This window comes from Scardinius erythrophthalmus, assembly GCF_964197995.2.
Source record: "Scardinius erythrophthalmus genome assembly, chromosome: 12".
Taxonomy (NCBI): domain Eukaryota; kingdom Metazoa; phylum Chordata; class Actinopteri; order Cypriniformes; family Leuciscidae; genus Scardinius; species Scardinius erythrophthalmus.
Genome location: NC_138232.1, coordinates 20352205 through 20368826, shown reverse-complemented (window position 1 = coordinate 20368826; position 16622 = coordinate 20352205). Strand labels below are relative to the sequence as shown.

At 37.2% G+C, this 16622-nt stretch overlaps 1 protein-coding gene across 1 annotated transcript in view; it reads left to right on the top strand.

Annotated features, from left to right (window-relative positions):
- The window catches only part of LOC308699320 (uncharacterized protein), a 134590-nt gene that overhangs the window by 101904 nt on the left and 16064 nt on the right, over window positions 1-16622 (top strand). The window contains exon 4 of the mRNA XM_081380044.1: window positions 14017-14222. Within this exon, the coding sequence (XP_081236170.1) occupies window positions 14017-14222 (206 nt within the window). The remainder of the gene's footprint in view (window positions 1-14016; window positions 14223-16622) is intronic.

Sequence of the window (16622 nt, the reverse complement as noted above, 5' to 3'; positions counted from 1 at the left end):
TAAATGGGTTTATTAAGCTTGCAATTGTCCTGATATTTTGAGTTGAAAAGAAATCCACTCAATGTGAGGGCTTGCTCTCGAGTTTATGGAAATGACACAACATCTCAGGCCACTTTTCGCATTGACCTGTTGGTTTGAGAAGTGCCACCCCATACTTTTTATCCTGTCATTCTAGTGCATGAATGAAAAACCATGCCATTTGCCTGTGTGAAGAGCAAAGGGCCCTTCACTGTGTGAAATAAGAACGAGCTTGAACTATATTTCATCAAAAAATGGTAATTAATTTGTTGAGTGGTACTTTCAAGGCCGTGGGGGACGGATGCCTGTTCTGCCCTAAAGCTTGCATGAACATTTAAGACACACCCAACAATAGAACCGTTAAAAGGTTCACTCAGTATTTACATGTTTCATGTGGGGGTTGACAGTTTAACTGGTTTGACGAAATTCAAAGGCTGAAATTAATTTTAGATTTTTATTTTTTTTTAATCAATATTCCAAGTCAATATTCTGCATTTTATCTTATAATCAATATTGCTGCACAGAGTGTACTCACAAAAGTAGCCTACCTAAATTGAATCATTTTACATTTTCGAGATGAGAACTACTGCTTTAGTTTTCATTTTGGGAAAGAGAGAGAGGGAAAAAAAACTCCCCATGGCTTCTTTTGACAAAATTAATCAACCTACATACAGCTTTTGAGGTGAGCAATGATTTTGCTGATTGAAACACCTTCAAGTCAACCGGAAAAGCCACTAATGACCAACAACCTGAGCTAAATTAAACGGGGGAATGTTGGATTAAAAATTTGATGATATGCATCATAAGCATTGTAATTATAGATCTTGGTTCATTCCTCCATTATTAATTGTCCAAAGCGTAGTGATTCATTGTGGTGTTCGAAAATGATTATTAATTTTCTGGATGATTATACTTATGGAAGACTAAATGCAGGGCTCTGGTTTGAAGAGAATGTGTTAAAAGAGAGAGAGAACAGAAGAGGCAGCCTCGTATCCTCGTATCCCTGAGGACAAAACAGTTCATTTTTACTTTAATCAACACATACTTAAAAGAGTTGATTACGCTCGCTGACAGTCTTTAGGGAAATTTGTGCTAAACATTATTTGCTTTGTTATTTATTAATGTGATCACTGATCTGTGTAGTTTGTGGTGAAGAATACGAGTGTTTAGTGTGATAAATATTATTATTGTTAGGGGTTCTTGAGCATTGCTGAAAATATTCATGTATTGTAGATACAGTAGGTTGTAACTTTCACTCTGAACTGTACACTGTGATTATTATATGGCAACACTTTACAATAAGGTTCCATTTGTTAATATTAGTTAACTACATTGTTTAACATGAACTATCAAATACAAATAATATACTACTAATATATTTCTTAATAGTAGAAATACTTTAATAGTATCTAATGGACCTGAGCAAACATAAACTAATGTTTAGCAGTTATTTCTTTATTAAAATAAGTGAAAGTGACATGTGAAGGCCAAGTATGGTAACCCATACTCGGAATTTGTCCTCTGCATTTAACCCTTATTTAAAGTTAGTGCGCACACATTAGGAGTAGTGGACACACACCTGAGGCAGTGGGCAGCTATTCAATGCGGCGCCTGGGGAGCGATTGGGGGTTAGGTGCCTTTCTCAAGGGCACCTCAGTCATTTCCTTCTGGTATTGAGAATCGAACCCGAACTTTCGGGTTACCAGTCTGACTCTCTAACCATTAGGCCACGACTGCCCCCCACAGAATAGTTTAAAGGGAGAGTTCACCTAAAAATCTAAATCCTGTCATCATTTACTCACCCTCAAGTTGTTCCAAACCTGTAAGAATTTATTATGTCGGCACTGCAATTTGTCGTAGGCATCGATAGGTGTAAATGGCTTTCTAGTCCAGTTGAACTATTATATGAAATCACCCATTTGAATAATTCTTGTGTCCTAACATCAGAAAAACATATGCTGATTGGTTGGCCAATCATAACAAAGAGTTGTTACATATAGTGGTCTTTAAGATACAGAAGCAAAGACTGTTTAATATTAAAGGTCAGAGAGACCAATTTATATTTACCTGATTATGGAAGTTCATGGTCAGGTAAATATAAATTGCAACTGTTTGTGGCAAGAAACCATGACTAACATTACAAGTGAAAATCTTAAATTAAATAGTAAAATTATATGATATGACTCCTTTTTTATGAAATGCAAGAATGACTTTTTAGATCATGGCTCCAACCAATCCCCCCTTATTTGTATTAATCACTGAAATTACCATTCCATCATGAGTTATCTGCCTAATCATTTGCAAAATTACTGCCATAAGGTATTTAAAGGCACTCATCCAAAGTCAAACACAAGGGATTGGTTTAATTTTACATAATTGATGTCCCACTTACTTGTGTAAATGTCAGATGTAAGTTCTTTTTTTTAATGAATGTGAATGAATAAAAATCTTGCAGACTTTGTTTTTCAGAAGGTTTTGGGCCAGAAGTGTATATAGGCTCTTGTGTAGTGACGGATATATAAGTTTAAATCTCATTCACTGACACTGAGCAATAAACGTTCTACAATAATTACTAGAAAGATCACTTCAAAAAGGCCATTTCCTTCTGTTTTATGGTTTGAAATTGACATATAAAACCCTTCCACAAAGCAACATTTATAGAATTCCCATTTAGAGTTTCCTTGTTGTCAGATGTAGTTCAGTCCGTGAATGTGTAGCTTCATATTAGTTGTTTAAAAACAGTACATGTTAAACCATATTTATAGGGATAGTTCACCCAAAAATGAAAATTTGGTCATAATTTTCTCACTCTCATGTTGTTCTTTCTTCTGTGGAACATAAGGCATACTGTAAGGGCCTAAGGAACAAACCAGTGTATTATACATGTAAACCAGAGATGTTACTGAACTCACACACACACACACACACACACACACACACACACACACACACACACACACACACACACACACACACACACACGTTTCCATGTTTTATGGGGACTTTCCATGGACATAACTATTTTTATACTTTACAAACTGTATATTGTATCCCTTTACACTAACCCACCCCTGAACCTACATACCCATCACAGAAAATTACTGGTAGGATCTGCATTTTTATATTTAAAAAAAACATGACTGATTTATAGGCTGTTTTCCTCATGGGGTCCAAACAATGTCCCCACAAGGACAAAGATTTCAGATGTTTCCAGATGTTATTGCTTGTTTATATCTCACAATTCTGAGAAGAAAAAACTGAATTGCGATATATAAACTTCATTTTTACATTTAGGATGATTTATAAGCTGTTTTCCTCATGTGGACCTTTTGTCCCCACAATGTAGGGGTTATAAGGTCCAGACACACACACACACACACACACACACACACACACACGCACCCATATGCACACTCATATACAGACAGTGTATCTCTCTTTCACTCTGCACCTTTCATTTCACTAACTGATGTTTTTACCACAGCTTAAGGTTGTGTAATAGCTCTCATTTCACCACAGTTGATAAGCTCAGTCTGTGCCAAACATACCATACTGACGCATATTAATTAATGGATCTCTGATGTATCTGTCCTGTCCCATTTGTTATGAGGGCATTCCTTTTTAATTAAAAAAATCCCCGTGCTTAAAATCTGACACAGGTGTCAGACTAACCTTGAGTGAATACTAGTCCTTTTCATCTTCACATGTTTATACATATCACTTCAACTGAGGTCAACTGGATTTTGCATAGAGTATAAAGCTATAGCCCTTATTCACAGCAGTGCCATATTTAATCTTTTAACGTTAATGAAAGCGAAGCTTTTAGGGATAGACGTACATCTCTTCAGTGGGTTATAATGTTATTTAATGTGCTTTTTGGATTGTTCTGCTAACGAAACACAGCAAAAATATCTTTCCAAGAAATCCCAGTAGACAAAAAAACTCCAGACAACATGAGCTGTGGAAAATTTTAAGTGATCTAGGAGCTTTATGCAGCTTTTTAAAGCGGATGCCATTAAAAACACGGTAAGTCTATCCCTCACAGTCTCGCTTTCATACCACATTGTGCTCCTCTGAATACGATCTATAAAGCTTGCTCTGTACACAAAAAGTACATTTCCAGGGATATGTTTGTATTAATTAGACTTTGAGTAATTTGTGGTATGTTTGCTAAAGGGAGAAGCTTTCGGGTGTTTTTGGGTGGTTGTAGCTTGGGGCCTATGGGTGCACCCATCTCCCTTGAGCCACCTGCAAATCGAAATCGTGTAGAGCTGCATAAAACCCAGACATCATTTGAGGTTAATCAACATAATCTTATGGCAATTTGTTACTTTTTTTTTACGTTTTTCACACTAATTTGTGTGAATGCATACATTTCCGTATGATCTGCTTACACCCTAGTTTAGTGTATGCTTGGGCTGTGGTTAGGAGTGGGGTTAGGATGTATGAATTGATATGAAATCGCCATTCGTGACAGTTACATTTTCCTATGAGATCTAATAACTACCCTTTAATACTGCAAATGTGTTGTTTCCCTGTACAACAATTTGTATTTTTTCCCCTCTATTTCCCTCCTGTCACTGATGTGGAAATACTCACATAACAAAAAACAGAGCTGAGTCACTGCAATCCAACACTCTCATCCTGTAAATGTGACACAGTCTGTGAATCTGCCTATCGATCATGACTATTGATTCTGTTTCCCAGGCTTAAAATAATAGTTTCTCTTTTGTTGCCGTATTAATGATTAGACAGAAGAGAATCTCTAAAGTGCTGCAGCTGCTTCTTGATTGATCACTGGAGATATCACTGTCCCCAAGACAAAGTTTCCCCCAGCTTTCATTATCTGAATTGAGTAACTTATCCGATTATGGAGGTTCACTTGATTGTGATGCACTATCTGTCATTAATTTAATAAGGAGCATGAGCAGATTGTAAGGTTTGAGACGGGGCTTTGGTAATAGGTCCCGCACTTCCACGAGCCTCCTGTTTCAGCTTCTGGTTGACATTTGGACGATATGTGATGAACAGATTTGTTTGGAGTGGCGCTGTTGACCTCTGCAATTTGGTCACCTGGGCACAGACCGGAGAGGGGAGGGCTGGATTGAATATTAATAGTTATAAGGCTGAGACGGAAGGTTAGTGGGTTTTTATTTTTGAGCCATTTCGCCATTTTATCCAGAACGACCAGCCGCTAAACCCTTGAGTGAGCTGAATAGACGGACTCATGTAGCCAATGAAGACAGGTGGCAATAATCCTGCTAAGAGACAGATCTGAAAGCACTCATACAAAACCAATTTCGGCTGCTCTCCATTTGTCAAAAGCTCATCAGAGTGAGGGACGAGAGCACTGAGGCTGCGTGGCTGCAGAATCACTTCACTCCTGATTGCCTTGTCAGGGCACCTTATCCTCCTGAGAATGACATAACCGCCCCTCTCGAACACACACACTCTTACCTGGTTGCCTCCATCTCCATCTCGGACTGCTATTTCCAAAAATCTTCCATCTTGCGGACTCTTTGGGCACCTTATAAGACCTACACGGTTAACCCTAATAAGTTGGCATAACTCAAAAAATGTTGAGGTAATCAGTTTTTTTAAGTTAACAAACTCAAAGATTAAGTTAGCAGAACTTTACATTTTGATTTTGCACTATACAAACATGTTAATTGCAATTTATTTGAAAAGTTGACTAAACTAATCCCTGCAAAACAGCAACATAACACAACACAACAGAAACCCCTATAAATCCCAACATAACAGAACAATAAACACTAACACATCTCTACCTACATTAATCTTGTGGGAAAACACACACAAAATAACACTTAATTTCATCATTAAGTCTCATTATAGAGAGCATGGTGGTCTGACTGCAACTTATTCAGTTTAAGTTCAGCTTAATTTAAACCGTTCACATATCACATATCTTTTTTTTTTTTTTCTATTAGGAACAATGAACTTTCTGAAATATTTGAGTGAATTGAACTCATTTAATTTAATTTCTCTGCAGTTTTAAAGTGTAAAAGTCAAGCCTCTTGGTCCAGGAACTCTGATTACTCCAGTCTTGCTCATGGGAGAACCTGCACAAAGCAGATGATGACATATAGGTGGACTTCTTTCATGTCAGAATAGATCACATCAGGTGGCAGAAATGACCCTTGGTTGCATGGAACCCTTCTAGTGCTCATGCTAAAGTGCTGCCACTTATCTCCTCCAGACCTCTCCATCTGTTTACCTCCCTCTTCCCCCACTGAGATGGACGGAGGTATAGCGAAGCGGATGGTGGAATGGGTGGATGGAAAGAGCGAAGGAGGGAGGGAAACCTTAATGAAAGCGGAGATTCCAGGCAGCCTGCTGGTTCTCATCAATCAGCCGTGTGCTTTGGAAGTGTAATCCGAGGGAAGGGGAGAGGCATCAGGCTTTTAATCTCTATTAGTTAATGGACTCTACTCTCATGCTTCAGGAACGTTGCAAACAACGCACAAGCTCGTTTCAGAGGCTCTGTCCGAGCTCCTGCTCCTCAGCAAAACTTTGAAACGCTGTTGGAAAATGTGCAATCTTAAATTAGTTATGTGACTATAAAGCTTCCTTTGTACGCAAGTAGTACATTTGTTGGGATATTTTTGTATTAATTAGCTTTTATGTGTAATTTGTGGTACGTTTTCACCAAAGGGTGGAGATTTCGGGTGCTTTTGGGTGGCTTAGCAAGGCGCTGCCAGTTGTTGAATTAATTTGACTAAAGGTTTATTTTTATTTTTTATGAGAGACTGCTTGTGAGTGAGCCAAAGAGGCAAAGCTGTCATGAAACTTGTCATTTATTTTTCCCAGTTGTATTTTACAGCACTCGGATATGTTCCATTAGCGCTGTATGTTTTGCAGAACAACTTGCGCTCGGAACATCACTGTGCGCTCTGGGGTCGTTTTTCTATAGGCCCCTGGTGTTAATGAAACAGTTTAAATGTGCTCTCATCCTTGGGAGACAGGGAGTTAGGCAGAGCCACATCCATCCGATTCAATTATAAATTAAATTGACTAACGAACTGTGAATCATTATGGAAAGCAATTGCTTAGAACAGTTGTTGTTGTTGTTGTTTTTTTACCAAAAATATGGAAAATAAAAACAAAAATGATCGTAACACTTCAATGCTTAAAAGGAAAGACTCTTAAAAAACGTACTTCTTCCCCTCATTGAGCTGCATCTAAATGTTCTGCTGTATTACTGTAGTATCATTTTTATCTGTCATTTGCCATTTTTTTATTACTGCACTGCTGAATTAGATGTCAATTGTATATTTGTAAGAAAGAAAGAAAAACACTCACATGTAATGTTTTTAAAGGAATAGTTCACCCCAAACTGAAAATGTTGTCATCATTTGCCTATCACCATGTCAATTTTTTTTTTAAGAAGAAGAAGAGGAATACCCTGGCTACTCTTTAATATAATAAAATGAATGAGGACTATTAGCTGTCAAGCTCCAAAACACACCATAAAAGTATCAAAAATGTCATAAGATTCTGTTTTCCTAATAATTTTTTACTTTGTGTTATTATTTTTTTTTGATTATTTATTTTTTTGGTGTGTGTTAGGAACACAATACTTCTTTGTGTTAGGAACAGATGCATTATTCACTGAAAATCTGGCCTTGTGCATTCATAAGAGTTGGTGTGTAGCAGTGTGCATTTCATGAATGAATAATTGAAGGTTGATCTGATTCACAAAACCAGCCTGAATGATTCGTTCACGAATCTGACTGATCCAGTTCTCAAGTTCTAACTGGATTGGAAGTTTATCAGTGAATAATGACTTAAATTTTGGTCTGTTTGTTACACAAAGCTATCGTATGTCTTCAGAAGACTTTGGTCACACTTTAGATTAGGGTCCAATTCTCACTATTAATTAACTGTTTACTATGACTTTTGCCTCATTAAACTCCTAATTTACTGCTTATTAATAGTTAGTGAGGTAGTTGTTAAGTTTAGGTAGGGTAAGATTAGGGGATGTAGAATTTGGTCATGCAGAACAAGCCATTAATATGTGCTTTATAAGTACTAATAAAGCCAATATGCTAGTAATATACATGCTGATAAGCAACTAGTTAATAGTGAGAATTGGACCCTAAACTAAAGTGTTACCAAGACTTTATATTATATTTTTATTATAATTTTCTTGTGCTTTCTTTACACCTCACACTTTTAAAGCAAGTGGGACCTCGCAGCAAACCGTCAGTATTCACTTAGCCACAGGAAATGAGTCTTTGATGCTGTAGTGAAGTTGTCTCTCTGAATATCATAGTGGTCACAAAGTGTTCACTTCAGGGTCCATCCTCTTTCCTGTCAGATTCAGACAGGCCCTCTGATCAACTTATGCTAATGCTGGTCTAACAGAGCCCTCCACTCCCACGCCAACACAGCAATGTCTATGCAAAACAGCAGCCGGAGGGAGAGGACAAAATATATGCATGCCTTTTTTCCTCCATCCTTCTTTTCCAACTCTGTCCTTTCTCTCCGGGGTGTTTTTATCTTTCCTTTCACTTGACCATTTGTGCTTTTTGTTTCCTTTCTTCAGCCGACATCATTTACAGCATGTTAAAGATGAACTGTGCCCCTATTGTAGATTTGATCAGTCATTATGAGTTCCCCTGAGAAAAATGTTATTGTGACAGTTTCCTTAGACTCCAAATCCCAGCGTACCTAGAATGACATTGGATCTGTGCTGGTTGTACCACATCGGCGGCAAAGCTTGTGTACTGTTTGGACTTCTTTTGGTTGCATACTTTTTTTTTTTTTTGCACTAGTGCAAAGAGGACATCTTGTAAATATAGAAACAAATTTATAATAGATGTGTTGGTGAAATGCAGTCCCAAAAATGATGTCATGTACTGTATACGTAATGCACAAATGTAGAAAATGTATTTGGGTTGCCTTATTAATATAGATCATAGAAGAATGTGAATTGTGTCCTACTTCCAAGATGTTGGCTTTTAAATAATCCCAATAGGCCTTGTGTCGCCTAATTGATTGATTGGGATGGCTCCTAAAGGTCATTTTCATAAAACATTAGGAGGTGATGAACACAATGCTGTCTGTGATTGTTAACCAAGAGTTAATTTATTACAACGAGCATACTAACCATGCAGTTAAACTGGATTACCTACTAAAAATGTTACAAATTCGCACCATTTGGGATAATATGATGTTTAATTATCCACCACTATTTTGAATACCTAATTACATATAAAGCATCTCTTTTATCAAATCAGATGCCTGACCCAGTTAATTTTTCCTTTACTTCCACTTTATTGCACATATGTATTCATAACATGTAAAGAGGTCATGTATCAAAAGCTGCAAGAATAATTTTTACATTCATTACCCATTAGAGAGCTAATCTGTATCAACTTATAGCTGGTTTGAATTTATCCCACTTGAATATGAGATGCACATCCAAAGTAATTGCTTTATTAAGGTTAAAAATGTACATTGTAACAATAAAAGAGGGATTTTTGCTATTGTGGTGACTGTATGAGAGTGTGACTATTTTCACCCTTTTTTGGAACATTTTATTATATTATTGTATTATAAAAACATATTTATAATACATGTATGGATCATTTATTTATTTACAAAATTCCATCCATCCATCCATCCAACAAACACTAATGCCAATTGATTTTACAGTTTACATCCAATAGTTCTATTCCAGAAAGAACAGAAAAACATGGAAACCCACAAGCCCATCTTTTCCACTGTTTGTCTCAATAATGCTGCATCTTATCTTTGGGTCTTCCAGGGTAATCAAATTTTCCTGCTGTATCTTATGACCCTTTTGCGGTGCTTTTAACCCAAAATTAGTCTCCTTAGCCTTGATAGAGCCATTGTTTAAATACAAATATGACAGGGGTCCAGGGGCATATTGAGAGGATAGAGATACAAGGCTAGCAGCTGCACAGTAGTGCTCCATTTCATTGCTCACCCATTAAAAAAAAAAAAAAAAAAAACCTTCTGCCATCTTGCCTCTGATTATTTAAGACAAAGAAACTGACCCATTCTCTCTACCCTTATCTTCCCCTGTGCGTTTCTTTTCCTTTACTGTCCCTCCATTAGAAGTCTTTACTTTGGGAATTGTGTCCATTATCTCGGAAAAGATAGTTTCTTTTTTTTTTTTTTTTTTTACAAATACATTGCCTTGTATCTATTCAGCTCAAGCACAAAGGCAGACACTTTACCTCAATAAGTGTATAAATAAAAGCAGGACTTTTTAAAACTTTAGAATGGCAGCTTTTTCTTTTAAATTAATTGAGAGTTGTCAGTAAGAATATCTTCATAGCTCCAATGTCTTGGCTACTTCAAGTTAGTGTTGGGTAGTATGCTGGTATACAGCTTCTTCTTCTTTTTTAACTAAAGAGAAACTTAAACGTTTGCGTATGACATGTAGGAACTGAATTTGGGGTTGGCTTTGGGAAAGAGGTACATGAGGGTGAAGGAAATCAGCTAAATTAAAACTCCAGAGTGTATTAGCAAGCATGACGGTCCTCACAGGCCCCGCACTTTTCAATGCCCCCTATTTTTGGGTTATGTAAATACCCCCTTAAATGTACTCAAAACACACAGCCCCCATTAAAAACAGCAGCTTTAAACCGTCATCAAGTCAAACCTAAATCCATTTATCCATCAATGCTCTTGTGGGACTACAGGCAATCATGCATCCATATGTAGAAACCAGTCTAACTGTGCTACTAATGCTATGTACCCTCCCTGACTAAATAAACTCCAATATTACACCTGGAGCACAGCAATGCAAAACACCCAGAGGAGAAAAGCTTGTGATGTAAAGACTATCTAGTGTTTACATTCAGATGAAGGAGGGTTGTTTGAATGAAGATTAGGTTGGCATGGGGGTTGTGTTGGTACACTGTGTAGTTTTGAACCACAGGGAGGGAGAAAAGGCCATTCAGGAAGTATCTGTATGCTTGTGGAACAGCTTCTCCTCTCATGGCCCATGTCTGTTTGCTGTAGGAATCTGGCCTGTTTATATTTGTTTGACTTTGATGTTGAGGTTTTTTTTTCATAGTGAGATCCTGCAAAGCTCCACATGTTGGTTTGTATTTGTTGCCGTATGATCATGGCAGCTCTTGTACGCCTCCAAAAGTGGGCACCCACTTTACCTCTGTAAATTAATTAGCTTCGGTGCGGAAATAAAAGCAGGTGAAAGTTCAGGGTCTGCCTGGGATGAATCGTATCAGGTCCCTCTGAAGCTCTATTTCCTTCTCTCTCTCTCTTTCTCTCTCTCTCTCTCTCTCTCTCTCTCTTTCTCTCTCTCTCTCTCTCTCTCTCTCTCTCTCTCTCTCTCTCTCTCTTTCTCCATCTGGCTGAAGGGCAGAGTCAAACATAGAGGCTGAGAAATGAAGATGGATGCATCCCACTATCAGGAAAGCACTTACTGCAGCTTGATGCAACCTTAAACAGTGCAGATAGTTCAGTGGCACTTGCCACAAAGAATCTAATTAATGAATAGCTGTTCTAACACAAGTGAGGCGGCGGTATGCATTTGCAGATGAGGCAGGGACACTAATTAAATGCTGTTCCAGATATCACACCAGGAGTGGTTAGCTTGTCAGGCTTTTTTTTATTTTTTCTAGGGGAATTTGTTACTCCTCATCCACAAAAACAAAACATGAGGACTGAGATTTGAAGTTGTTGGAGGAATAAAGACCCGTTCTAATATGCTGTAGGTGAGCATTCTGTGTGGCCTACAGAAAAACCTCTGTTTGGTTTATGAGATGAATTGAGGATGTGGCGATCTATTCATCTACTTCCTCAGAGTAAATACTTTCCTGTAAAATATTTTGTGGTTATTAAATTTCTCACCAACTCGGATATTAATTTGGTAAGTGGCAAGAATATTAATAAAACAGGCTATAAAACAAAATGTCAGCGACAAAGTGCCTGAGGGCGCAGGAGTGCACACACACACACACACGTACGCAATGTGTGGCCGTGACAGAGTTCTCTATGCCTGAAGCCAAGGCGAGAGAGAGGGAGAGAGGGAGAGAGGGAGAGAACAGGTGTGAAGCCACAAGCTGTAGTCAGGAGGGATGTTTATCCTGACAAAGGCAGCTTGTTTGTTTTCTGTGGAGCCCTAATGACTAGGCCTCAGAATACGGAATGAAAACAGAACAGCATACTTCTATACAAGCTTTTCTGATATTTTATTATAGATATGATTAAAGTTTATTGTGTTGTTTAACTAGCTATTGAAGGTTTTTTTTTTTTTTTTGAAAAAAAAGTGAATGTTTACACTGTAAACGGTAAATATGTGCACTTGTTTTCTTAAGGATCAGGACCTGATCTGACTTTCAAAACATTTTTTTTGAAAGTTTGTTATATATATATATATATATATATATATATATATATATATATATATATATATATATATATATATATATATATATATACAGTGCTATGCATAAGTTTAGACACCCATGCTAAAGTTGACTAAAAAGAGGAATAAAAAAATCATCTTTTGGAAATTGAACTTAATGCCTTAATTTAAAAAATTAGGAAAAATCCAACCTTTTGGATACCAATTTTCTTTGTGAATGAATAATGTATCGTAAATAAATAAATGTTCTTCCTTAAAATACAGGGTGCATAAGTTTGGACACCCCTATGTTAAATTCCCATAGAGGCAGGCAGATTTTTATTTTTAAAGGCCAGTTACTTCATGGATCCAGGATACTATGCATCCTGATAAAGTTCCCTTGGCCTTTGGGATTAAAATAGCCCCATATCATCACATACCCTTCACCATACCTAGAGATTGGCATGATTTTATTTCATTTAGCCTAATAGCTGGTTTGATTTGCATTGAGAGATGATCTTATGGAAAATACTCCATGCCAATCTCTAGGTATGGTGAAGGCTATGTGATGGTGTGGGGCTATTTTAATTCCAAAGGCCAAGGGAACTTTATTAGGATGCATAGTTATTTTTTTTAATTGCCAACAATGAAGATGGAGGCTTTTTGTATCCAGATGTTTGAAATTTTGTCACTCAACTGTTCCCAGAGGAATTCTCCCATCTGCATCTAATTCACACAAACAAAGATGTTCAAACAAAGAGGGCAATGTTTTGAAAATGCCTCAGTCACAATATTTACTCTTTTCAGCCTACATATATTAAGCTGGGATAGTAAAAAAGTATGCTAAAAAAGTACAAACTTCACCTGTATATGTGACCTTGGACCACATAACCAGTCACGAGTCGCACGAGTATATTTGTGGCAATAGCCAACAATGCACTTGGGTCAAAATGAATGATTTTTCTTTTATTCCAAAAATCATTAGGATATTAAGTAAAGATCATGTTCCATGAATATATCTTGTAAATGTCCTACCGTAAATATGTAAAACATTTATTTTTGTGATTGAATGCAGCAAAAGCACGAACATAAATGGACAATTTTATTTAAATTTTTTTGCACCCTCAGATTCCAGATTTTCAAATATTGGCCTATCCTAACAAACCATACTTCAATGGAAAGCTTATTTATTTGGCGATGTATAAATCTCAATTACAAAAAATTTACCCATGTGACTGGTTTTGTGGTCCAGGGTCACATATGCACTGTAAAAAAAAGTTTACGTTTTTAAGTAGAATCAACTTTGATGTTTAAGTGATTTCAACTTGGGATGGTAAAGTTGGTGAAGTGCGACACATGCTTGTTTTTTTTTTTTTGTTGTTTTTTTTTGCCATTTCATAATCAAAATCTTTTTTTGGGCAAGAACTGGTGTTTTAGTGTTATTATGAAAGTTGAAAATTGCTTAACTTATTTTGATGAGTTAAAGCGATGTAAAAACATATGTTGTCATAACTTATTGGTCAAATAATTTTTTACAGTGTGAAAAGCCAATTTTACTAAATCAGATATTTAATAAATCATCTTTCTGTTTATCCTTCATTAATGAGACTTGTTGTATGTGTCTCCTTCAGTATCAGCTGCAGAGATGTGCACCCTGGCGGACCGTGGCGTCTCAGTGGCAGACCTGGCCCATTCTAGCCATCGCTGTTCTCCTGTTGGCTCTGGTGCCATACGTGGTGTATCGGATGATGACTGCTTTTGAAAATCCCCCTCCACACTCGCTCTTCAAGTCGGCTGCAATCTGCTTCGGCCTGCTTAGTGAAGCCCTGTTGATCAAGTGAGTTCCGCCCAAGCTTTGTTGATACCTGCCTTGTGGCTAAACACCTGAGTGAGAACGTTCCCAATAATTTTTAAAAAAAAAAACTCCCTATTCCAGTTCAACCTGTTTTAGAGATGGATAGGGAGACTCAAATTAATTTAGAAATTGAGGCTCAGGGTTGGCAGGAGGTGTGCACATCTGTGTCTGTCTAATTATAGAAATGACAATAAACCATGTGACACCATTTGCAAACTCCAACTACCTTTTGACATCAGAGAACGAGAAGGGGAGATCCAGACCACTGCTGTGTTATTTTTCCAGCTCTTCTCAACCAATGCATATCTATCTGTATGTGTTTAAAGTGTGTTGGATTAAACGAGCCTTTCATATTTCATTATAACCAGATGGCTTCTCAGACTGTCGTGTGTGTGTGTGTGTGTGTGTGTGTGTGTGTGTGTGTGTGTGTGTGTGTGTGTGTGTGTGTGTGTGTGTGTGTGTGTGTGTGTGTGTGTGTGTGTGTGTGTGTGTGTGTGTGTGTGTGTGTGTGTGTGTGCGTGTGTGTGTGTGTTTGTGCGTGTGTGTGCCGTATTTGTTGCAGGCCACTGTTGCCTGAAGTCATTACTAATGCTTGATTAAAGTTGAGATCAATTTGATTAGATTTCAATCAGCCCTTTACCATCTCACTCTTAATTTACTTCTGTATGCTCACCATTATAATCAGTAAAGCAATAAGCCAACTGTAGGGAAATGAGATCACATGAGGTTCCTTTCGTCTATGTTTGTGTATATTGCCTATGTAAGTAGGTTATGTAGTGTTGTAGAACCTAATTATCATATTGCATGAGCAGTGAGCATGAGCGCATGCAATTTTTCTTTTAAAGGAGATATGCATTATTAGTAGCCTATACTCAGTCATACACACTCAGCTTGGAAATCTAGCCTAGAAAGAGTCAGTTTTCCTACAGATGGCTGAAGGTGTGTGCGATATTGACATGATCAATGAGGTGTAAAATTAAAAGCTATATTGATCGCATTTCCCCTTCGTTCATTTGTTATACATATAAATGTGGCAACTCAATAGCCAAGCTTAACTAATTTTCCTGTATTTTCCAATGAGTGGAGCATATGAAGTTAATAGGTAACTCATTTAGATGTTATCAGTATGACAAGTCATTAGATGAAATACATGACACATGCAGCTCATGAGCCTGGTGGATTTTGCTCCTTTAAAAAAAGAAAAGAAAAACACAATGATAAATAGGAAAAATAGCCAAACACTAATATAACACTTTGATAATAATGCAGTTTGTGTCCTGTCCACATGAGATGTATCATATTTAGTGAGTGCGTCATAAACTGATGTTATAAAAGATCGGTCGGTCTGCATTACAATAATGATGGGAAATGAACTTTCTCACTCTTCAAGGTCTTTTGAGATCTTTTAGGAATGAATTAGAAGCATTTTGTGTTGCTCTCTGTTGAAAACTTCAGAGCTAGATAGTTTTTTGTTTGTTTGTTTTTTTGTTTTTTGAAGAGAAAAAAGAAAAATCCATACAATCAATAAAACCTATGAGAGCAGCATCCATTACTGTAAAAGCTGTAACAATAATAAAAATGCCCATTTTTTTCATCCAGTTGGGCGGTGTGGTTGCAAAACCGTTCACATGCTTCCTCACTGATTCAAAAAAACATGTGACAAATCCATAATCCAATAACAGAGAATAGCTTTTTTTATGTCTGATTATCTGACTATCCACTATTTGTATTTCTGTAATGTCTTTCACTTTCACTGAAAAAAATTACTGTAATTTATATCAAAACCCATTTTCAGATCGAACAGTAATAAGTTGCTGGGCTCGTCCTGTCAACAACTGACAAGAAAACAAATTTAATCTGAAGTGTTATTTTCCTCCGAGAACAGGTTCATAAAATACATTCATTTCTGACTTATGACAACTCTCTTGCCTGATTCTGAATCGCTTTATAAAGATCTGAAATGAACAGGTCATAAAGAGAGGCCAGGTGTTTTTGAAAAGAAGCAGCTTTATCCTGTTGCTCCTGAGCATCGCTGTTCATTTTGCCTTTATTTGAAGACAAGCCTTCATTTATCGTATTTATTGTATTTTATTCCTTCAGGTTTGTCTATTTAATACAGAGAAATAATCTTTGTACTGTTTCAATTAAAGTAAAAACAGAATACACATACTTTCTCTCCACCTATTCTCTCTCTCTCTCTCTCTCTCTCTCTCTCTCTCTCTCTCTCTCTCTCTCTCTCTCTCTCTCTCTCTCTCTCTCTCTCTCTCTCTCTCTCTCTCTCTCTCTCTCTCTCTCTCTCTCTCTCTCTCTCTCTCTCTCTCTCTCTCTTTCTCTCTCTCTCTCTCTCTCTCTCCTGCTAGGTTTTATAAGAGTGTTTTTCAG